The sequence below is a fragment of the Rhinichthys klamathensis genome, unplaced genomic scaffold (assembly GCF_029890125.1).
Source record: "Rhinichthys klamathensis goyatoka isolate OS25496 unplaced genomic scaffold, OSU_Roscu_1.1 h1tg000731l_1, whole genome shotgun sequence".
NCBI lineage: Eukaryota > Metazoa > Chordata > Actinopteri > Cypriniformes > Leuciscidae > Rhinichthys > Rhinichthys klamathensis.
Genome location: NW_026607144.1, coordinates 507,816 through 531,001, shown reverse-complemented (window position 1 = coordinate 531,001; position 23,186 = coordinate 507,816). Strand labels below are relative to the sequence as shown.

Below are 23,186 nucleotides of genomic sequence, written 5' to 3'. Positions count from 1 at the left end.
CATCACTTGTTCAGAGAGATTCAGAGAAAGTGAAACTTGCTTGATCAACGATATGGACCTTGAATCGATCAACCTCTTTAAACAACAGAATATTTATTGATCCGTTCAAAGAGTGTTGTGGACACGTATGATAATCAGAGGTAAGAGATAGAAATATAAGAGAGATTGTGCTGAACAGGTTTCTAATGGAAGTGATCTGGTTTTGTACGTTAATGTCAAACAAAAGTAGAACAAAATCAGGCTCTGTTTACATAATCTGCTAAAACTAGTCTTACATGTGAATCAAATGTTTTTCTTTAAGACTTTTTTTAAGTCAGTTACAAAATGTAGGCCTAGAATGGTCTAATTTTATACCGAAAAGTAAGACCGATAACCCCAAGTTAACTGCTATTTAGTTTTTAAGACAGTCTTAACATAATAGTCGTTTATGAACTGGCCCGAGGGTTTAATCATGTCAAATACTCACTCAACTCTTGTGGTTATTTGCTGCACTGAAATGGTAGCTATCAGAATTGTATTTAAATATGTCATTTGATTAGTTGTGTAGCAAAGTTTGAGTTTTCTTTAATTTTGTCACAAGACACAAAGACTAGGAAGAAGCAGGAAGCATATATGACCCTATATGAAAACCTGCTGAACCTGTTACAGAGGTTGTGCACAAATGTGTCAAACACCTTATGAAGAGTGACAAGATGAAATAATACTTACATCAGTGTTTTTCTGGGAAGACATTACATCAGTGTTTTTCTGGGAAGACATTTTTTGTCAGAAAATATATTAAAAAAAGTTTATGTTAATATTGTTCCCTTTCGTTGTCACTCCGAGTTCCGTCGGATGATGACGAATGGGGTTTCACTTAGAATGCCTATCAGCTTCGATCAATATAAAACGAGCCAATGGCAAAGAAATGCCATGGGTCTGCCGAATTTGCATGGCGTAACTCTGCCTCACCTCGTGGGTATAAAAAGGAGGACGCCGGCAGAATGCAGATATGTTTTCGCTTCGGAGCCAAGTTCATTCTTCGTTCCACAAGCCATCTCTGAAATTGTCAGCTTCTTCGGACGATCGAGATTCTCGGTGTTGGTGTGACGGCGATATCCCGGCGAGTGCGCGCTTCCTGCTTATATGTGCAGTGGTTTGCCAGTGAGTGTGTTTCTCCCCGGGCGGTTTAGCACTGAGTTTCCTCTCTAAAAGATGCCTCGCCCTTGCACTTCTGGATGCGGCAGACTCGTGTCTGACTCTGATGGGCACGAGCGCTGTCCAGTGTGTTTGGGTATTGATCATGCTAGAGCAGCGCTCGTGGATGACTCATGTTCTCTTTGTGGGAACATGACCATCGCGTCACTACGGTCCAGACTCAGTGAGCTCGCAAAAGTGAGAGTCCCCTCATCCACACCCCGATCTACTTCCTCTAGGCTTAGAGCTAGTACTTCGGCTGGTGGCCAGGGTGACCTGAGGTTGACGGTGTGGAACAAGGCGCCAACTACAACGTCCGTGCCCTGCACCTACCCCTCCCATGACGATGCCAGTTAGCGTCCAGGGGATTCGCACGGGCCCATCTTTGGATGTCCCGCGTGTTTCCTTTGGCGCTACAGAGGATGACGCGATGTCTGTCGTTGCATCACAAGGTGGGCAGGATTCATCGAGTGAAGACTCGGCGGTGCTGCCTCCCTCAGGTGTGCAGTCGTTCGTCGAGTCCGACCCCGAGATGACTGCCATGCTTTCCCGGGCAGCCACGAGCATCGGGTTACAGTAGACTCCTCCGCCCTGTCCCGAGCGCTCACGGCTGGATGATTGTTTTTTGGGCACGGCCGCCGATTCACGTCCGCAGCCAACCGCAATACCTTTCTTCCCGGACGTGCATAATGAGATCTCGAAGTCCTGAAAGACCCCAATGTCTTCCCGTGACCGCTCGCTGATCTCATCTGCCTTTCCTCCCCTCGATGGAGCCGCTGCCCGTGGGTACACTGGGCTCCCCCCGGTTGAAAGCTCTGTTGCGATGCAACTGTGTAAGGACTGGGCGAGGGTGAATCTGAATAACTAAATACATCCTGCTAAAGCTGAATGTAAATTAACCCAAACACACACACACACACATCCCCCACCAGTGAAGACCACACTCAGGACAGAGCGTGGTGTCCGCTTACAAGCCATTTTTATGACAGATCGGAATTTCCCAGAGGGAGTGGATTCTAAAGCGAAAAGAAACTCCTTTTCCTTAAAAGACTTTTAACCAGATATATTCAATGTGTTTTATGTGTGTTTATTTATCCAGGTTACATTGGAATAACTGTGACTTTATCATTATGCATTTTACATATAACTGTCGATTCCCAGAATTGTTGTGTCTCACTCTCTCTCTGGATTTAACTAAGGAGGAGAAATGAATTCTGCATTCATGGATATATTCTATTATATATCCCCTTGAGAATTGTACGAACAATGTATCCAATCTCATCTTACGATTTGTCTTATGTGTTTGATCTATGTTGTTGGGAAACTCTAATGGGATAAGGTTTCAAACTTTGCAAACTGTGAGTAACCAACTCCATGTGAGGCAAGTTTGGATTCTCTGAGCTCCAATCTTCGTTTCCCATTTAGCCATTTACTGTATATCACATCTTGCTAAAACTTTGATGTATAGGACTATAATAATTGTGAAGATTCTGCTCTTAAACACCCGACGAAATTAGGGTTTCAAAGGTCTCTCTCTGAGACAAAGAGCCATAAAACCCAAAGTCCCGCCTGTGAATTCCAACCCTCTAATTGGCCAAGCCGACAGGAAGAGGCTGGATTTCTCCAAAAGTGATAAATGACGCTTCCCCCTTTCCGCTCGCTCTCTTCCTCCCTGGTCCTCGTGTCATAATGTAACGTCTCGCCTCCGGGCGAGCTCTTCGCCTTTCTTTTATTTGTTTCTAGTTTAGTTTGTGTTTTTCAGTTGTAGATAAGTCTCTGTGTTTAATTCCAATCGACGATTGAAAAGAAAACCCCGTGACATATCTCTTCAGCAAATCCATCTACAAGGGACCTTTAAACGAGCGCGCGCTCGCTTTGAAGGAGAAACACGCGCACGTGACCGCGTGACGCGCCGGACCGAGCGACGCACGCGCTTCTTCACCAGCCATGCAAAGATGTAATGTTAACTCCGCGTGATTTCCCCGTAGAGATCTTTATTTCGTTTTTGTTAGTCAAAGTTTTGTTTTCCGTAGTTGACTCAGTTCACTTCCACGAAGTGAAACGAACTTAGCCGAACTATTTCCCTTTGGTAATGTTACCCAAAAGACTTTGAATCTCCGTTCAACACGCGCGCCAAGCAGCCCACGTGACGCTTCCTCACACACAGACAGGGACGGCCAGACAGGGCCGTACAGGAATGCCTCGACACACAGAGAGACCATAACATAACTTGTGCAAGTATAATCTCTTTATAGAGCTTCTAAGAAGTTTTAAGATGATGTTTCGTGTTGTAATCGGAGAGGTGAATGTCTTCCTGCCAATGAAATTCTGCCAATGTTCTCTGTTCTCTCTCTCCCCATCCCGTTTTCTCTCTCTCTTACTCGCTCACGTGTAAGTTATCCATTGTCCAAATGTTTACGCATTTCTCGTTCATCGATGTCTTATTGTATTGTTCATTGTTGTCTGTGTGTTTGTAAATACCTATATCCCGTGTAACCGTAGTAAATACATAAGTAGTCATGCCTCTATTAAATTAATTATATATTAATTTGATTGATGTGCTGTCTTTTTGCTCAGTTTCAAGTCCCTTAAGTGCAAAAGATCTTATGCTACAAGCTTACTAAAATTAAAAATACCTTAAAGAGTATGTGTTGTGTTTATAGGGCGGGAAACCCAATTCTTCTGGCCAGAGAATTGCGTTTCCTGAAATCCTATAAAGTAAGATGATATTGTGGATCCCACAAAGATTATCCTGACAATTGAGCTAATTCATTTTACCTGTTTTGTGAAACGTGGTCCGTGTAATTAATTGCAATCAACTTGTGGTTAATTTCAAGGATTCACATGCATGCATGCAGGTAAAGTGACAGATCCTCCCTTATCGGGAGATTTATTAACATGTAAGACTGATCTAATCCAAACATGTATGAATAATTATTAATTACCAATTATTAATTATGAGATGCAAATTCCCCACGGATTAGATCCGCCCCTGAATCCTTACAACTGTGTCCACAGAGTGCTTCTTCTCGCGGCGAGCCTAAGCACCCATCCAAAGCCTGTAGATTTTCGTTTACGCTAGTCGTGAAGTCTTACAGAGCGGTGGGACAGGCAGCTGCTTCTCTGCATGGTATGGCCACTCTGCAGGTCTACCAGGCCCAGATGCTCAGAGACATGCACGAGGACAAGACAGACACAGGGCTCTTCGATGAGCTGCGCGCCGCCACCGACCTTGCTCTCCGGCCGACGAAGGTGACTGCATGCTCCCTGGGTTTGGTGATGTCCACAGCCATGGTCCAGGAGAGACACCGATGGCTGAACCTGGCCGACATGAAGGATGCCGAGCGGTCCCGGCTGCTCGACACCCCCATGTCCCAGGCCGGCCTCTTCGGCGGTGCAGTCGAGGACTTCGCCCAACAGTTCTCGACTGCTCAGAAACAGACAGAGGCCATAAAACACATCCTGCCCCGTCGATCCCGCTGCTGCCTCCACCCAGTCAGCCGGGCAAGCGCCTCAGACTGTTTACCGCAGAGGTCGCCCTCCTTCACCAGGCAGCCTTCACCCAGCCCTCTCCAGCCCCGCCCCCCGCTAAACGCCTGGTTAAGCGGCGCTCCTGAGATGGGCTGCTCAGGTATGTCGATGGTTATTTCCCAGGAGATGGTAGCAGGACCACTCCTTCCCCCGGAGGAAGGCCGGGGGAGAATATTTTGTTCTCCACTGTCCCAGAGCCAGATTACAGTTTGTGCCGTCCCTGGGCCGTGCCGCTCTCATCCCCCTCTATGCTCAGCCCCCTGCCAGAGCAGACCCCCGCAGAACGTTCGTCCTTCCCTGGTCTCCTCTATCAGGATGCGGTCAATGACTGTGCCCCCACACCGGGCCGCTATGCTGTCCACGTCTGGGCCAGTCATTCCACCTCACTGCACCATCGATGGGAAGTCTGTGGTTCGTATGACCCCGCTGGTAAAGTCGTTGGGAGCCTGGCTAGAGCTTCCCAACCTGTCCCGCTGGGTCGCTCGGACGATCAGGCTCGTCTACGCGATTCAGTTTGCGTGGTCTCCTCCCCGCTTCAGGGGAGTCCGCTCCACTATGGTCGGTAGCAACGACCCAATAATGAGAGCCGAGATTGCTACCCTGCTGGCGAAGGGAGCGCGCGCAGTCACTGCTGACTTGCCTGAGACAGTTCGAGGACAAGAGTGCGGTTCCACTGAAACTTTTTCAGAGACTCCTGGGGCATATGGCATCTGCAGCTGTTGCAACCCCTTCTTGACCGAGTCCCGAGGTGGGCATGGCAACACGGCACTCTCAAAGTACCAGTTACTCCGACCTGCCCTCAGACCTTCACCCCGTGGACGAACCTCAGTTTTCTACGGGCCGGAGTGCCCCTGGAATGAGCTTCCCGGGCATGTTGTTGTAACGACAGATGCCTCTGCCACGGGCTGGGGTGCCATGTGCAATGGACGTGCCGTCGCGGGCTCCTGGACAGGACCCCAGCGCCTATGGCACGTCAATTGCCTCGAGTTGCTGGTTGTACGTCTCGCTCTGTGTCGCTTCCGAGCCGTGCTCAAGAACCAGCACCTACTAGTCCGATCAGACAATACCGCAACTGTAGCGTACATCAACCGTCAAGGTGGTCTACGCTCCCGCCGTATGTCGCAACTCGCCCGCCACCTCCTCATATGAAGTCAGAAGCATCTGAGGTCCCTTTACGCCATTTATATCCCCGGAGCCCTGAACCGTGCAGCCGACGAGCTCTCACGGCTTCAGCCCCTCCCTGGAGAACGGCGACTCCATCCCCAGTCGGTTCAGCTGATTTGGGACCAGTTCGGGGGACGCACAGATAGATCTGTTTGCCTCTCACGACTCGACCCATTGCGCCCTGTATTTATTCCCTGACCGAGGGCACACTCGGCACAGCTGGCCGCGGGGCCACAGATATGCGTTTCCCCCAGTGAGCCTTCTTGCGCAGACCCTGCGCAAAGTCAGGGAGGACGAGGAGTAGGTCATTCTGGTCGCGCTGTACTGGACCACCCGGACCTGGTTCTCCGAACTCATACTCCTTGTGACAGCACCTCCTTGGCCGATTCCTCTGAGGAAGGACCTCCTTTCTCAGGGACGGGGCAACCAATGGCAGGTTTGAGTACCCTACCACCAGCAGTGGTGGCTACCATCACTTCCGCTAGAGGGTCGTCCACAAGACACGTCTACGCGTTGAAGTGGAAACTCTTCGTCAACTGGTGCTCTTCTCACAGAGAAGACCCCCGGAGGTGTTCGATCAGTGTCGTGCTTTCCTTCCTTCAAGAGGGGTTGGAGCGAAGGCTGTTTCCCTCCAACCCCAAAGTCTATGTTGCCGCTATTGCCGCACACCATGACCTTATCGGAGGTAAGTCCGTGGGGAAGCATAACCTGATCGTCAGGTTCCTGAGAGGAGCGAGGAGACTGAATCCTCCTCGTCCTCCTCTCGTTCCCTCTTGGGACCTCTCAGTGGTTTTAACTGCCCTGCAGAGTGCTCCCTTTGAGCCTTTGCAATCAGTCGAGCTTAAGTTCCTGTCAATGAAGACAGCGCTTCTGGTTGCATTGGCCTCCATCAAGAGGGTAGGGGTCCTGCACGCATTCTCCATTGACGAAGCATGCCTGGAATTCGGTCCGGCCTACTCTCACGTGATCCTGAGACCCCGGCCTGGATATGTGCCCAAGGTTCCTACCACTCCCTTCCGGGACCAGGTGGTGAACCTGCAAGCGCTGCCCCTGGAGGAGGCAGACCCAGCCTTGGCACTGCTCTGTCCAGTACGTGCCCTCCGCGCCTATGTAGACAGAGCGCAGTGTTTCAGGACCTCGGACCAGCTCTTTGTCTGTTATGGTGGGAAGCTGAAGGGAAAGGCTCTCTCCAAGCAAAGGCTGTCTCACTGGATAGTGGACGCCATTGCTTTGGCATACCAGCAGCAAGGTCAACCGTGCCCCCTTGGTGTGACTGCCCACTCCACCCGGAGTGTGGCGTCCTCTTGGGCTCTAGCGCATGGCGCCTCGCTAACAGACATCTGCAGAGCTGCAGGCTGGGCAACACCCAACACATTCGCCAGATCCTACAATCTCCGAGTGGAGCCTGTGTCCTCTCATGTACTCGCTTTAACCTGCTAGTACCGGACCCGCTCAGGTGTCTTCGCTTGCTCGCCATTCCACTCCACGGACTGGATATGTGCAATATTCTCCTCAGGTGAGCTTCCCCGAAAGCCCTGAGTTCCTCCAGCACTTCTGACGTCGGCGCCAGTGTCTATTGCCTGCGCGTCGGCTAGGTGCCTCCCGTGTGCATGGTCCCTCCCCTGAGCGACCCCCACATGTGTATTTCCATTGTAAGCCTCTCTGAGCATGTGTCTTTCCCTCGGCAAGCCACCTTGCCACCCTTGGAGTTGAAATATTCCACCTGCGACTGGATACCCCAGTGTTTCCCCATATGCATCCCTCTGGGTCATATGTGTATTTCTTATGTCCCCCCTCTGGGTTGGCAATAATTGTGCTAAATAGGAGTCCTTCGTCCGTGCCAGACTCACGACAGGGATCTCAGATATACGCAGAGCACTGGAAGACAGCTGAGAAAGTGGCGTGATAAGACTGGTATCCCCATTCGTCGTCATCCGTCTTCCTGCCACTTTCCGCTGTGCCGCGGGGATTGCCTGACCTCAGTCTTGGCTCCTCAGCGAAGAAGGCTGAAATGGTATTAGAATTGTTAATACAATTTGTTAATAGTTTTAATAAACTATTTCATTTCAAATACACTGCAGCTGAAAATCACATTTCCTTATATCAAAATTAAATGTCTCTCGGCTGTACAAAATATATGTTAATTTTGGGGGAAAGGTTCTCTGTACTGTCCTTTAATGTAGACATTATTTCCTATTTAAGATTATTCTGTTGTTGTTTTCTGTTCCTCATAAAGAGGTGAAGAACAATGGCAGAATCTTTCCCACCATCAACAAAAAAACGAGAAAGGAGATGGAGTATGACTGAGCCTCCATGTGAGTCAACCCACTTTAATCTCTTATATTTTATCTTGAAAATAACCACGCATTGTTTAGAATTAATCTCTGCACATTCTGGACATTCTCTCAACAAGATTTTGACTTTACACTTGTGCAGGTGATTAATCTTAATTCTTATTATTATTCAAATATTTTTATTGAGTTTTGAATTGTAAACATTTATAAAACACTTAACAAGTCCCCATACAGCAACCCCAACATACATAATAATAAATGACAATGTAAATCATAAAAAAAATATATAAATATAAAAATAAATAAACTGACATGTTACAGAGCTTGTGAATTAATTATGTCCCAGTGTTTTCAGCAGGAAATTGTAAGTTAAAATACTCCAGAAATGGCTGCCAGACCATATAAAATCTCTGAGTTAAACCATTTCAACTTCTCAAGTTTCAAGTGTGCCATTCCATCCTCAACCCAGCGCCTGTGTGTGGGAGGCATATCTGACTTCCAATTGCGCAAAATAAGACGTCTGACCAATAGAGATGAAAACGCAATGGCGTCTGATTGTGCACCAGATATTGTCATCCCAGCAGGTGTCACACCAAATATTGCGATTTCAGGGGCAGGACTTATCTCTCTGTCACAAATGTAAGAAAAAGTGTCAAAAATTAAAGACCAAAACTGTATTAACTTTGGGCAAGCCCAGAACATATGATAGAGGGTAGCCGGAGCCTGACAGCATCGGGAGCAAGCCGGGTCGACATCTGGATATATCCTGGCAAGCTTACTCCTAGATAAATGAAGCCTATGGAGCACCTTAAACTGAAGCAAACCATGTCTGATGCAAATCGAAGTTGAATGTATTCTCTTAATTGCGCTTTGCTAGGAGTCGTCCGACAGTCTAAATCCTAGTTCTCCCTCCCATCCTGCCCTAATATGACTAATGGCGCTTTTCCACTACACAGTACCAGCTCGCCTCAGCTCGGCTTGGCTCGACTCGACTCGCCTTTGTTTGGTTTTCCACTGTGTAAAAGTTGTACCTGTACCTGCTTTTGGGTACTTTTTTTTGTACCACCTCCGGCGAGGTTCTAAGCGAGCTGAGGCGAGCTAAGCCGATATTAAAATGTGACGTGAAAACAATGCCGACTGCTGATTGGTCACAGAGAATCTGCGTCATCATTGCACGCGCCAGATGGAGTATCCAGAATAACCCCGCCATTTTTAAATAGTTTGGCCAGAGATAGTTACTAAACTTACTACTATTATTATGGCAACTCGGAAGAATACGCCGTGGTCAAACGAGGAGGTGCAGACATTCCTTTGTTTGGTTGCCGAAGAGAGGATCCAGCGAGAGCTTGATGGGGCAACGAGGAACGAAATGCGTCGCTATGACTACCGGGTACTATTTGTGGCGGTACTTTCTGCAATGGAAAACGGAGCGAAAAGCGAGCCGAGTCGAGGCGAGTCAAGGCGAGTCGAGTCGAGCCGGTACTGGTAATGGAAAAGCGCCATAAGTGACGGCGAGGCGATCATCTGAATATCCTCATATAAACTGCTCACTCCTCCCCTTTGATTTAGATCCCCCTCCAACCACTCCTCTATCCAGTTATTTTACGAGAGTAACGGAAAGGAAGGGAAATGTTTCCATTAATCTTAATTCTTAAATATATTAATTATAATGATCTCAATTAATTCTCTCTCCAGTGATATCTTCCTCCAGCGGTCCACTGACTGAGGAGCTGCAGTGCTCTATATGTCTGGATGTGTTCACTGATCCAGTCACCACTCCATGTGGACACAACTTCTGCAAGACCTGTCTGAATAAGTGCTGGGACAACAGCCAGACCTGCAACTGTCCATATTGTAAACAAACATTCAAGCACAGACCTGATCTCAAGATTAACACCACACTCCGAGAGCTCGTAGATCACTATAAAAAGAAAAGTCCTGAGAAAAAACCTGAAGTTCTGAAAAAAGCTGAAGTTCTGTGTGACGTCTGTGAGGAAAGAAAGCAGAAAGCCCTGAAGTCGTGTCTGGTGTGTCAGAGCTCTTACTGTGAAACTCACCTGGAGCCTCATCTGAGAGTGGCAGGTTTAAAGAAACACAAACTGATCAATCCCGTGAGTAATCTGGAGGACTATATATGTCAGAAACATGAGAGACCTCTGGAGCTGTTCTGTAGAGATGATCAGACGTGTGTGTGTCCGGTGTGTCTTGTGACAGACCACAAGAACCACAACACTGTTTCTTTAGAAGAAGTGAGTACTAACAATGCTAAAATATTTCACATATATAAATAAAATTTGTCATTTATACTTACCCTCATGTCATTCCATCAATCAAATATTCTCTGTTCATAGACTCAGTTGATTATTCAAGACACACAGCAGAAGATCCAGGACAGATTCAAGAAGATTCAAGACATCAAACACTCAGCAGAAGTCAGAAAAGTGAGTGATTGTGGTTGCTTGCTTGCTGGACACATGAATTTAGACATAATGGATGCATGTACTCTGTAATATGAACTGTGCATCATGCCCATAATACAGTGAATAATTCATTGATTGTCCTGGTTGTTCAGAGAAACACAGAGAAGGAGAAAGCAGCCCGTGTGGAGCTCTTCACTGATCTCATCCACTCAATTGAGAGATGTCAGACTGAACTGCTGGAGATGATGGAGGAGCAGCAGAAAGCAGCAGAGAAACAGGAGGAAGAGCTCATTGAAGAGCTGGAGCAGGAGATCACTGAGCTAAAGATGAGAAACACTGAGCTGGAGCAGCTCTCACACACTGAAGATCACCTCCACCTCCTACAGGTCAGTCAACATCTCTCTGATCAATGATAATGCAGTGTATGACACCAGAACACTCCCTATACTGAGGGATTTCTCCCCTCCTCTGCTGTAGATTTACTCGTCCCTGTGCAGCTCTAAAAACACCAGGAACTGGTCTGAGATCAGTGTGAAGACTGATGAGAGTCTGGAGACTCTGAGGAGAGCTCTGACTAAACTGCAGGACTCTCTACAGGAGAAACTCACACACACTGGTACAGCAATATTAAATACACCGTACAGATACATACAGGTCCTTCTCAAATAATTAGCATATTGTGATAAAGGTCATTATTTTCCATAATGTAATGATAAAAATTTAACTTTCATATATTTTAGATTCATTGCACATCAACTGAAATATTTCAGGTCTTTTATTGTTTTAATACTGATGATTTTGGCATACAGCTCATGAAAACCCAAAATTCCTGTCTCAAAAAATTAGCATATTTCATCCGACCAATAAAAGAAGTGTTTTTAAAACAAAACAAAAGTCAACCTTCAAATAATTATGTTCAGTTATGCACTCAATAGTCAATACTTGGTCAGGAATCCTTTTGCAGAAATGACTGCTTCAATGCGGCGTGGCATGGAGGCAATCAGCCTGTGGCACCGCTGAGGTGTTCTGCAGGCCCAGGATGCTTCGATAGCGGCCTCAAGCTCATCCAGAGTGTTGGGTCTTGCGTCTCTCAACTTTCTCTTCACAATATCCCACAGATTCTCTATGGGGTTCAGGTCAGGAGAGTTGGCAGGCCAATTGAGCACAGTAATGCCATGGTCAGTAAAACATTTACCAGTGGTTTTGGCACTGTGAGCAGGTGCCAGGTCGTGCTGAAAAATGAAATCTCCATCTCCATAAAGCTTTTCAGCAGATGGAAGCATGAAGTACTCCAAAATCTCCTGATAGCTAGCTGCATTGGCCCTGCCCTTGATAAAACACCAGCAGCTGACATGGCACCCCAGACCATCACTGACTGTGGGTACTTGACACTGGACTTCAGGCATTTTGGCATTTCCTTCTCCCCAGTCTTCCTCCAGACTCTGGCACCTTGATTTCCGAATGACATGCAAAACTGAGCAACAGTCCAGTGCTGCTTCTCTGTAGCCCAGGTCAGGCGCTTCTGCCGCTGTTTCTGGTTCAAAAGTGGCTTGACCTGGGGAATGCGGCACCTGTAGCCCATTTCCTGCACTCACCTGTGCACGGTGGCTCTGGATGTTTCTACTCCAGACTCAGTCCACTGCTTCCGCAGGTCCCCCAAGGTCTGGAATCGGTCCTTCTCCACAATCTTCCTCAGGGTCCGGTCACCTCTTCTCGTTGTGCAGCGTTTTTTTGCCACACTTTTTCCTTCCCTCAGACTTCCCACTGAGGTGCCTTGATACAGCACTCTGGGAACAGCCTATTTGTTCAGAAATTTCTTTCTGTCTTACCCTCTTGCTTGAGGGTGTCAATGATGGCCTTCTGGACAGCAGTCAGGTCGGCAGTCTTACCCATGATTGCGGTTTTGAGTAATGAAACAGGCTGGGAGTTTTTAAAAGCCTCAGGATTCTTTTGCAGGTGTTTAGAGTTAATTAGTTGATTCAGATGATTAGGTTAATAGCTTGTTTAGAGACCCTTTTCATGATATGCTAATTTTTTGAGACAGGAATTTTGTGTTTTCATGAGCTGTATGCCAAAATCATCAGTATTAAAACAATAAAAGACCTGAAATATTTCAGTTGGTGTGCAATGAATCTAAAATATATGAAAGTTTAATTTTTATCATTACATTATGGAAAATAATTAACTTTATCACAATATGCTAATTTTATGAGAAGGACCTGTATATTTATCATCTTTATATATCAGTAATGAAGAATGCGTCTGGTCAAGCTGAAATAAGAGACAATATTCCTCCGCCCAGGTGAGCAACCACCAAGAAAAGGTGTTAAAACCAATTCTCGATCAGGACAACTGGAAGCTGCTAGGGACTGGAAAATGCTGGCTGATCTTGATCAACGGCTTTTTTTCCACCTGAGATTGCCACCACTAACCTCCAACCAGATATTGTTTTGTGGTCTGGATAAGCACGCATTGTTCAAATGATAGAGTTAACAGTGCCATGGGAGGAAGCTGTTGATGAGGCATATGAGAGGAAGAAACTGCGGTGCTCATCTGGCCGCTGAAGCAGAACAGCAAGGGTGGAGAGTCCAGGTTTATCCAGTGGAAGTGGGTTTTCGAGGATTTGTGGCACACCCTACAACCTGGTTCCTCAGTGACGTCGGGTTCAGTGGCCAAGATTTGCGTCGCACAGTAACTTATCTGAAGCAGCAGAAAGGAGCAGCAACTGGCTGTGGTTGAGACGGAAAGATTCTGGCTGGCTATGAACAGGCCGCCACGCTACGGTTTCGTAGAGTCTGGTGGTTTAATTATATACTTCGCATAGTTATTATGTTCCTGTGTATATTGTGTGAATAAGGGTTGGTGTTTGGGCAGATATTATGTTTTGCGGACGGTAGTATGCCATACGGAACCGTTGCCACTGAACCTGCTTTAACGACGACAGTGGGGCTCGACAGCCTTAGTCAAACGGGTTGGCGCGTATGGTTGGTTGCGGAGAGATTGTGGTTAGGTCACATGTGAACTACGAGGAAGGAGCCACCTCAGCGGCAGGAGGGAAGTAGGTAAGTAAACTGGGCTGAGTTGAGTGGGGGACGGAGGGGGGTGACTCTGGGACGCCAGAGTCACTGTCGAGCCCTCTTGAGGTGTCGTGGGCTAGTCGACGAAACACTGAGGATGGAAGGTGCCCACTTGAAGACCTTAGAGATGTCCCCTACTCGGCTCAATCCAGACGGTTGTCGTGCTGGTCCACTGGGGAGATCACATGGTAGTTGCAGCCGTTGTGTGTGTTGACGCGCCAAGTACACTGCAGCCGTTAACTCCGGACAGAAGGAGATTCACATCATCATATGGAAAGAAGCGTAAATAATAATAATAATAATAATTCATTACATTTATTTAGCGCTTTTCTTGGTACTCAAAGCGCTTTACATAGAAGGGGAAATCTCCTCAACCCCCACCAGTGTGCATCATCCACCTGGATGATGCGACGGCAGCCATATTGCGCCAGAACGCCCACCACACACCAGCTTACTGGTGGAGAGGAGACATAGTGATGAAGCCAATTGGTATATGGGGATGATTAGGAGGCCATGATGGACAGAGGCCACTGGGCAAATTTGGCCCGGATGCCGGGGTTACACCCCTACTCTTTCGAAAGACATCCTGGGATTTTTTGTGACCACAGAGAGTCAGGGCCTCGGTTTAACGTCTCATCCGAAGGACGGTGCTCTTTGACAGTATAGTTTCCCCATGACTATCCTGGGGCGTTAGGACCAACACAGACCACAGGGTGAGCACCCCCTGCTGGCCTCACTAACACCTCTTCCAGCAGCAACCTGGTTTTCTCAGAAGGTCTCCCATCCAGGTACTAACCAGGCTCAGCCCTGCTTAGCTTCAGTCTTGGGCTACAGGGTGATATGGCTGCTGGCTGCTGTAAATGGATGAGGAAGCATAGGTTACTGTAAAGCTACATCTTAGTCTTGGCGAAAGCCGAGTACAAATCAGCATGAAGTTTTAACATCTACTCTCGTGTAATGGAAATCAAGAGAAGTGTGTGATCATGTGTTTGTGTCTCATCATCATCAAAGTTCTTCTTGAAGAGAGCAGGTCATATTCATCTCTAATCTCAGAAAACATGCAGTAAATTCATCTTGTACTAGAAGCTTCATCACTGTAACCAGAACCTCGAGGCTTTAGTGCATCAGTGAACACTTTAAGATGAGAAACAACAGAAAGAAACATTCGTTTTCTGCCATTTTCTGTTGGTCTTTTCAGCTGTTTCATCTAAATGTTATGATTATGTTTCAGATAAAATAAGTTCAGCAGAAGAAAAGCTAATCGATACACATCATGAATTTAAGATGCTAATGTTCTTTTTTAGAGGGAAATTTCTGACCTGTAGTTCAAGCAGTTTTGCAGTGCTGGGCTTTACTTTTAATTTTCTTAAAGATTATTTTTTATAGTGAATAACTTTAGGCATAAAAAAATCCCAAAACATTCCCAAAGATGTTCTAAAAAGGAGGAATATTTAGAGCTCAAACACAATAGGAGTTCAGGGATTCTCTAAATATCAGCAGAGATACATTGATCAGATAAAACATGTTGTTCACAATTCTTTAAATATAACCTTGAATCTTGTCTATAATTGCACACATAAACATGTCAAAGATCTGCTGATGTTTTGTCATGTGTCTCTACAGAACTGAAGAGGATACAGCAGTATGCAGGTACAGTGTGTGTCTGACCTACACTAGATTACATTCAGATACTCACAGCTTCATCACTGACACACAGTATGATTACACACTCATTACATATTACAAACATCACTACAAGTCGGTATTAAATTGTGATTCATATTGTCTGTTTTCTCAGTGGATGTGACTCTGGATCCTGATACAGCTCATCCTAATCTCATCCTGTCTGATGATGGAAAACAAGTGAGACATGGAGACATTGAGCAGAAACTCCCAGACAAACCAAAGAGATTTGATAGATTTGTAAATGTCCTGGGAAAGGAGGGATTCTCCTCAGGGAGATTTTATTTTGAGGTACAGGTGAAGGGAAAGACTGACTGGACTTTAGGAGTGGTCAGAGAATCCATTAACAGGAAGGGAGCATTCGCACTGAGTCCCAGTAATGGACACTGGACTGTGTGGCTGAGGAATGGGAATTCATATAAAGCCTTAGCTGATCCTCGTGTCTCTCTGTGTGTGAGAGTGAAGCCGCAGCGGGTCGGTGTGTTTGTGGATTATGAGGAGGGTCTGGTCTCCTTTTATGATGTGGAGTCCAGCTCTCATCTCTACTCTTTCACTGATCAGTCTTTCACTGGGAAACTCTATCCATATTTTAGCCCGTGCCCTAATGATGGAGGTAAAAACTCAACTCCACTGATCATCACACCAGTCAAACACAATCAATGAATTTACACTCTGAAAATTGAAAATTGAACTGAAAATTATTTATATAGTAAAAAATCTAAACATGTTTTGCTATATTTTCATAATTTGTTTTTCATTGTTAAAATCGACCAACTTTGATGGGTCACTTCTCTGAGCGAGGATTTAGCAGAAACGTGCGGTTCACAACATTTGAAGAGGCTGGCAGGCTCTGTAAGAACATACCTCACAATGGGGTAAAAGTTGCACCCCTGGGGGGCAAGAGGCGCCCAAAGTCGACCCACAGACATACTATGGCGAAGGACGGCCCATGAAACGCATGTTTTTCCTACTATGGTGAATTGTATTGGGATTTTGTATTGAACATGGCTCTGGATCACAGTGTCATAGAGACTAGTAGGGGTGCAACGGATCAAAAAACTCACGGTTCGGATTGTTTCTCGGATCAGAGTCACGGATCGGATCATTTTTCGGATCAGCAAAAAAGACAAACACAAAGACAAAACTTATGTTTATTTGTCTTATTAACACTTTTAAATTATTAAATTAAAATATATAAAATCAACTTAAAGTGCACAAGGCATAATATCTTATTTTTTAGAGATATTAGGGGGGTTGACTGGTTGAGTTACCGAAACAGGCCAATCAGGATGCTCTCTGTCTTACATGCGCACACACGCAAGGTCTCTCGCTCTCTCCCTCTCTGCCGACTGCCGTTCGCGTCGTATGTTATGCGCGCAGTATGTTCCGTCTCGCACGCGCGCTCTAGATTCCGGGAGATTTTAACTAATTTGCGGGCATCAGGGAGCCGCTATCGATATGCGGGATTTTTATAAGTTCATTTTTTTTAGGTCAATTCAGCGCAACTCCGGACTGTCCGGCCAAAATCCGGACGTATGGCCACCCTACATGCACCCTACACACACCGTCACGGTTTTATCCACTAACCTCTTTCCTTCATCATTATATTTGACAGGGAAGCCAAAATGCTCCCATATATGGGGATTTAAATGACGCGGGGCGTTCAAGCTCACCGTTCCTCCGCTCGCCATGGCCACGCTGTGGAGATGTGTGTGGACTGAACATGCGTAGGACACACACACACACACACACACACACACGCACTCGCACACACACACACACACTGTCGATCTATGTAATTGTATGTGTTCTCTAATTGACTGTGATCATGATGTGGGTGGAACACCTACAATTTTTTTTTTAAATAAATTAATCCGCGGATCACGTGTGTGCCGAACCGAAGATATTGATCCGAACGGATCACGGATCAATGATGATCCGTTGCACCACTAGAGACTAGGGGGCGGGCTCACTTTTCTCAGACAACCAATCAGTCTCTCAGGATCATTGTGAAGCTATCAAGCCACGCCCTAGCAACCATTTCGAGCACCATAGCAACAAGTTCCATAGACTTCCATTGAAGGAGATCAAAGGGATGCCTTTGGATAGAAGTGTCATAGAAACACGAGGGTGGTCTCGTTTGATTAGGGGCAGCAAACAGCCAATCATGAATTACCTCAACACTTCCTGGCTACGCCTTAGCAACCATTGTCAAGCACCCTAGCAACTCAAATCCAAAGAGGGATATCTTCCATTCTGAATGTCAAAGAGGCATGGGAGTTGGTTTATATCATTCATAGTGACAAGCAGCCTTTAAAGTTTCATCATTGTCAGCTGCCAAGCCACTCCATAGCAACCAAAAACAGTACCTTAGCAACAGTTTTGTAGGACCTTTATCTCTGCATCAGAACATCGTATAGAGATGGGGGTTGGCTCTTTTGACACATGCTAGCAAACAGGACGTCCAACATGCTACATATGCTAACTGTGAATAGCTACATGCTAATTGCAATTAGCTTAGGGTTAAACATGATAAAAACAAGTAAACATGTGCTAACATCATTTTAGCAAAAATGCTAATCATGTTAGCATCTTGTTAAAACATGTTAGCAAAACATGCTAATCATGCTAGCATCTTGCTAAAAACATGTTAGCAAAACATGCTAATCATGCAAAAAACATGGCAACATGCTAATCATGCTAATATCATTGCAGCAGCATTATAATTATGCTAGCATAATGCTAGCAACATGAAAATCATTCTAGTATCTTGCTAAAAACATGTTAGCGTCATGCAAATCATACTGGCATAATGATAGCAACATAAAAATCATGTTAGCATCATGCTAAAAACATATTAGCAACATGCTAATCATGCTAGCATAATGCCAGCATCATGTTAATTATGCTAGCAATAGGCTAGCAACATGCTAATCATGTTACCATCATGCTAGCAAAATTCTAATTATGCTATCATATTAACATCATGTTAGCAAAATGTTAATCATGTTAACATCATGCTAGCATCATTCTACCAACATGCTAATCATAGTAAATCATTCTAGAATGTGGTATATCATGGTAATCACTTTTCCTGATTATCCATGCCATTGTTTTCTAACATTTCCACCTGAAAGTGCCTGGAATTTTTGTTAACATTAAAATAAACCAAACATGATAAATCAGTCCTTCCAGAAAAACGTCCAGAGTTTTTTTGTGATTGTTGTGGGCAAAAATCCTTGATTATGCGGCCCGTTCTCTTTAAAAAAAGCAATGGAATATGTGGGATATTTATGCAATTTTATGCGATGAAATTGCGGGAACTTGCAAAAACTGCGGTTTGATGAAAAAGAGAAAAAAAGTGATTCCCCCAACACCCTGTTCTCACTAGGCTACTAACTTAATGTAAAGAGTCATTTCTTATTACTTCCTATGATAAGCAAGCAGACTACATCACAGAAAGTTAATTTCTCATCTTGTTTTATTTCAGACCTTAATAAACACATCAAACTTACAAAACATTGATGAGTCAAACAAGTTCTGTAGCTTTACAAAAGGAATATGCTACAACTTCTGTAAAAAATGAATAAATAAAATATAAAAAAATAAGTGTGCTTCTGTTTTACAGCTTTTCGATGATGTTCACGTCGCGTAATTACGTCACTTCATAACGTTGCCATGGCAACAGGGGGAATGGCTGCTCTTGTGTGAAGCAAACTTTTTTGCAACGAAAATGCGAGGATTATGAAATCATGCAAGCCCCGCATATTTTGCACGGAAATTATCACAGCTGTTTGTCATTGTCTCATTATCACTGTGTATTTCAGTTCCTCTGTGTGCTCACTTCAGTCGTCCGGTATTGCGGGTGTATTGCGTGCTACACTCTGTCTAGTTGCTGTTTCTACACCTGGGATAATCTGAATCTACTTTGAGTTTAAATAAAAGGACTTATATCTGATCTTCTCTGCCTTTTGTCTTCATCATCGGACTGACGGCGTTACATTATGATCATGGTAATAACATAATATTTAAATTAAAAAAGGAGAAAACATTCTAGGCCTACCCTTACGCAACAAAAATATATTTCTCAATATATTATGTGACAATATATTTCATGTGTCTCCATATATTGTGAAATTTACATTGTAATATATCATATGATATATTATATAATAATATATTATATATATGCAATAATATATTGCAATATATGGGACAATACTGCAATTATTGCCGTTTTCATATATTGAATAAATACATATTATTATACTATTTAATATATTGTTAGGTATATTGAAATATGTCCCATATTATATGAAATTATATATTGGAAGAGGCATTGTATATATGTGAAAATATATATGTAAAATTATATGAGCTAATATACCTCAATGTACCAGATAATATAATCAGATATATATGCAAACATGTCTTAAATATGTTGAAAAATATATTGATTTATATTACATAATATATTATATATAATTATCATATTATATATTGTATACAATAATTTACCATGTGGGGGAATAAAAAGTGGACTAAAAAATGTTGTAATTGTTGCTGTTAATGATAATTTAATTTATACTCTCATCTACATTTTACAATATATGGCCGGGACTCGATTAAAAAAATTAATCTAATTAATTAGAGGCTTTGTAATTAATTAATCGAAATTAATCGCATTTTAATTGCATAAATATTTGACCTGAGAACAGTGAGAAGTAATTTTTTTCACATGGATTTTCAGTATACTATTGAATAATGACTGAATACATAAGCTTAATCAACAACATAGTTTATTTTTGTTCAACCAAGTCCAGCAGACCAGTGCAATTTTTGCCATTAAGTGTCCAGCAGACCAGTACAATTTTTGCCATTAAGTGTAGTAGCATATTGCTACACTACACTAATAGCAATAGCGAATTCCTTGTTGCATTGCACACAACCATGCTCTTATCGACGCTTCCATCCATTCGCTTTTTATAACAAAAATTCCCACCGGCCAACCAAAGCGATCTAGGCGATCTATGAAGCAAGCGATCTCGTCAGCTTCTTCATCATGAACGCTAGTTGGTGCGCCAGTATAATCGGTCCGCCGAAACTCATCCAGTGAGAAACGTTCCGCGGTGCAAAACTAAGTGTGATTAAAATAATTTGTGTAATTAATTAACGCGTTAAAGTCTGTAATTAATTAATCTTAATTAACGCGTTAAAGTCCCGGCCCTAGAATGGTCCATCCATATGGCTATATAATGTAAAATATAATGAATGTCATGCAAAAATTTGATTTGGACTATTGTTAATCAACCTTTCTGTAAACCTATGCATGAGCTTACTTAACTCATAAAAAAAATACTTTGTTTCAATAAACATACATGCAATAATGTAATACAGTTTTGTTTGTATATCAATGTATTTTAATATATGAATCAATATATAGCAATAGGTTGTCCATCCATATATTGTTATATATTTTCAAATATATGAGGCAGTTTCTGATATATTGAAATATATTTTCTAATGTATTGCAATATAAATTCTAGTATATTGCAATATATTTTTGTTTCGTAAGGGTATTACCAAGGCACCATGTCAAATGTTTATCTGTGATAAAACTAGGCTTAACCATAAGAATAGAATAATAGACAAATTTCAACACCTCAACGATTCATTTAAATGCTCTTTTTTTTATTATTGATGCAGTAAAGAGTACCTTATAAAATGAAACCTTATAAAGATTTTCCTTCTTTCAGTAGAGATTAATCTATTAAAGAAGCCTTTTATTGTTTAATGTATTATTGTATTAAAATTTAGCACAGCTGCCTTTTACAGTAGATGGTGATAAAATAAGGTCATCATTTAAAAAAAGCAAGTCTCATTCTGGCCTTTTCACATTGTTCTGTGTCCTGAGAGAAAGAGTAGACGACTTTATCTCTATAAAGTAAACCAGTCACAGTAAAGAAACTCATACAGGTTTGGGGCGAGTAAATGATGACAGAAAATTCATTTCTGTGTGAACTATCCCTTTAAGACACTCTGAGGCCCCTGTGCTACAGCATTACTGTAGATAATGTTCACTAGGTGGCGCTATATAGTTTCAAATCAGAAAATAGATACAATATAACGAGGTTCATGGAAAACCTGGAAATATCACTTTTAAGTTTGATTTGTTTAGTGATTTTGTTTTATTTAGTTTACTTGGTTAAAAATAGTTTTTTGTGAGTGCTATGTCTGGTAATTGATTTTTTTATCGTGCATCTTTAGTCCTAAATATGATTAATAATGATGCCTGCACTATTCTATAACGAATGAATGTATTGGATCCACATTTTAATGCACTGTTTGTGTTTGAGTGTGTATTAACACATGATGGATTGAGTGATTGTTTAGATCTGATGGTTTTAACAGAGACGGCAGGACAAATGTTTCGTCCACTGAGGTTTAGGACACAAGATGAAACCAAAGACCCCAGAGGACGGCTTTAATGGGACCCGGAGTCTCTCCTGGGACAAAGACACAATTTTCATATTTCCATAAACAGTCAACTGCATCTAACAGAAGAGTCATGAGAATCTCTTAAACCAATGGCTGCAGATTATGTTTATAAAAGGGTTTGGAAAGATTATTTCTGCTTTGTGATGTTTTTAATCCTCATATTTTTGTATCAGGACCTTTTTATATGAAGTAGGCCTATTACTTAAGATGAATTTGGCAGTCATTAATAAAATGCCAAACCAAGCTGCATTATCAGCATTAAACCTCTATCACAGACCTTACCTTTTAAAGACCTTAGTGTCTCCATCACTCCATCTTTTGCACTGGATGTGTGTGTAAAGTCTGATCAGTGATTGTGTCGTTCTTCAAATATTGTCCTGTTGGATTCAGCAAATCCTCACTGAAGTCCCTGAACTTCCTGATCTTTGAGCTTCAGCATCCTGCAGTGAAAAACCTGCAGTAATTCTGCCATCAATCTTTACCAATTACACGTTCCATCGTCATCTTTTAGTTTTACATGCCTTTATTTAAGGTAAAAAAAACAGTCAGAAATGTGGCATCTGGTAAAGGGGTAAAAAATAAATGTTTCACACAAGATTTAAAATCGAGTGTAACTAGAAGCAGTTAGAATGAACTTCACATGAAGGGTTTATTCATGATTAGAGATGTTAGGGTGGAGTTACTGTATATATGCAGGGTTTCCATAAACTTTGCATATTTTGTCTCAGAAATGTATAGGCACATTGCATTTTATTTAAAGAGAAAACATCATTTGACTAAACCTCAAATGATATTTGAAAGTTGTTGTTTTATATATGTTACAAACATTTTATGTAAGGAAACACAACACACAAGCGGTTTTACATGAAACCATTCATAAAAATACATCAAACATTTAAAAACAAAGTTAAAAGTATTCTTTTGAAACACAAATTGGAAGCCACCTGTAATATCATTATTAATATGTGAATATTTCATGTGAGACTTATTAAAAATGAATGGATAAAACACCAATGCACGTGCATTAAAATAGTGAACTGTAAAATTCACTGTTTCATACAAACAACATTTTCTGTCCAGATTCTAAAGCATTATTACATGATTCAATCCTGTCTCGCTGAACACACACCTCACATATTAACACTCAGTGTGTGTTTTGTTCAGATGTAAGTTTCATTGAGGAATGTTGCTGTTGGAGGGAATTTAAAGGCCTGATGTTAATGCAAACACATGGAAAATTACTCAAACGTAAAATCAAAACTATGAGTCACTAAGGCATGAATGTTCAAATGATTTGAGTTTATCATTTAAACCATCAAATATATTTGGTAACACTTTATTAT

General features: G+C 43.0%; 1 protein-coding gene across 3 annotated transcripts; it reads left to right on the top strand.

Moving 5' to 3' along the window:
- Window positions 1-53: 53 nt before the first annotated feature.
- LOC130077356 (E3 ubiquitin-protein ligase TRIM39-like) lies at window positions 54-16,025 on the top strand. 3 transcript variants are annotated; one of them, XM_056242582.1, is made up of 8 exons: window positions 54-140; window positions 8,108-8,186; window positions 9,861-10,414; window positions 10,517-10,606; window positions 10,804-10,971; window positions 11,063-11,201; window positions 15,286-15,312; window positions 15,461-16,025. In XM_056242582.1, exons 2-8 carry the CDS (start codon window positions 8,120-8,122, stop codon window positions 16,006-16,008), a joined length of 1,593 nt encoding a protein of 530 aa, XP_056098557.1. In that variant the 5' UTR covers window positions 54-140; window positions 8,108-8,119; the 3' UTR covers window positions 16,009-16,025. The 3 variants fall into 3 exon arrangements, with proteins under 3 accessions (XP_056098557.1, XP_056098555.1, XP_056098556.1); XM_056242580.1 differs by having other exon boundaries at window positions 10,738-10,971; XM_056242581.1 differs by lacking the exon at window positions 15,286-15,312 and having other exon boundaries at window positions 10,738-10,971.
- Window positions 16,026-23,186: the final 7,161 nt, after the last annotated feature.